At 33.2% G+C, this 1,868-nt stretch overlaps 1 protein-coding gene across 1 annotated transcript in view; it reads left to right on the top strand.

The window, feature by feature from the left end:
* The window catches only part of EFCAB7 (EF-hand calcium binding domain 7), an 86,083-nt gene extending 84,215 nt beyond the window's left edge, over nucleotides 1-1,868 (top strand). Inside the window, exons 13-14 of the mRNA XM_012639393.1 lie at nucleotides 323-430; nucleotides 1,678-1,868. Coding sequence (XP_012494847.1) covers nucleotides 323-430; nucleotides 1,678-1,752 — 183 coding nt within the window. The 3' untranslated portion in view covers nucleotides 1,753-1,868. The remainder of the gene's footprint in view (nucleotides 1-322; nucleotides 431-1,677) is intronic.

Here is a 1,868-nt window from a genome sequence, read left to right as displayed (position 1 = left end):
AAAAAAGAAATAAGAGACTATTGCTATAGTAAACCAAGGATGAGATAATGTGACCCAGTATCCATAATGGCCTGGGAATGAATATTAAAAGGTAAATTCAAGTCACATGTAGAAGAAAAAGTTTATATAATTAGTGACAGATTGGAAACAGAATGAATAAGAAAAAATCACAGATACAAAGTTGGAAAAAGGATCCAGTTTGTATAAATTTGCAATGGACTGTATGACATTAAAACAGAATTTCAGGGCTTCTTCTGAGGTTTATATTTCTCTGTAATTATTAAAGAAAGGACCAGCAACTTATGAAATCTTTCTTTTATAGTCAGATGATAAAGTGGTTATTCACATCAACAATGAGCTAAGTAAAAACTGCGTAAACAGCAGAGGACTAAACATATTTGCAGTAGAAGTGGCACCAAAATCTACAATGGTAATGTATTATTTTCTAATTAAAGCCTTTTGTTTTATCTCTTTGAAAAGAAATTTTTGCTATTAATGCTATGAATAAACATGTAGATATGAAATGAAGTAGAAAATTATTTCAAGTATGATGTTTATATCAGTTTCCTTCTATACTTAAATTCTAACCCAGTTCTGTCACTATTTGGTTGAATGACTGGGAAGTTCATTAACCTCTCTGTTCTAGTCTCTTTAAATGTAAAATTAAGATGGTATCATTAGTTTTAGGTACATCCCAAGGTCAACATAAAGATAAAAATAAAATGTACATGAAAATACTTTTGAACATCATGTAGAAATATAAAGCGGTACTAATAGTAATAAGAATTTTGATAACCCAACATGTTTGTATCTACATTATTAAGATTTTCTGAGGTAACTTGAGAGGGAAAATATCTCTGAGTTTCAAATAAACAACTAAGTCAAGAGCAAGAAACAGCTATAGTTCTGGTCTTATTTAGCCAGGAGTTCAAAGGCATGGATGGATCAGTGGATCCCTGGGGTCTAATGAAGGGAAAAAGGAGAAAGCTTTCTATTCTTATTCTTTCTTTCTCCAGACTGTCCATGAAATCCTTTTTTTTTTTTTTTTGGAGACAGAACATTGCTCTGTTGCCCAGGCTGCAGTACAGTGGCTTGATCACAACTCACTGTAACATGGATTGCTCAAGCAATCCTCCCAACTCAGCCTCCCAAGCAGCTAAATGTGCTATGACTCCCGGCTAATTTTTAAATTTTTTTGAAGAGTCAGGGTCTCATTATGTTGCCCAGGCTGGTCTTGAACTTCTGGCCTCACGCTATCCTCCTGCCTCAGCCTCCCAAAGTGCTGGAATTACAGGCTTGAGCACTGTGCCTGGCCCACGAAATCTTAAAACATTCTGGAATAGGGTAAAGAGAGATTATCTTTTCTGTTTCTCCAATTAAGATTTCAGAAAATGCTCTAGGCTTAGCGAGGAAAGGTATTTACTCCACTTCTGCCATTCTTCTTTACCCACATTTACACACATCAACCGACAATTAGTATGTTAGGGTAGAATTTAGACTGGATTATCCTGTTAGATCTCAGATCATAGCTTTCCAGTGCCAGTAAAGACAATATTATAGAATTTTATCTGCATAGGGATATTTTTTACACAAGGCCTAGAAATGTCCTAATTGAAAAAATATCCAAAAATAACAACATACAAAAGGAAAGTAAAAGCTTTCTCTTTTTGTGTGCAGGTTTGTCAACATGTAATGCCTCTGAATGAACAACAAGAATGGATACATAATTGTGTATATTCCCTTATTTCTTAAATCTAAGAATTATTTCAGATTTATTCTGTTATTTGTTAATCAACTAAATACTAATCAATTTAACTGATATTCCTAAATAATAATCTATTTAATTTATATGCATTTACATTTTATGT

Source organism: Propithecus coquereli, unplaced genomic scaffold (assembly GCF_000956105.1).
Source record: "Propithecus coquereli isolate 6110/MARCELLA unplaced genomic scaffold, Pcoq_1.0 Scaffold14, whole genome shotgun sequence".
NCBI classification, from domain to species: Eukaryota; Metazoa; Chordata; class Mammalia; order Primates; family Indriidae; genus Propithecus; species Propithecus coquereli.
Note: the sequence above shows the minus strand (reverse complement) of the source record. Positions and strands in the feature narration are given on the sequence as shown.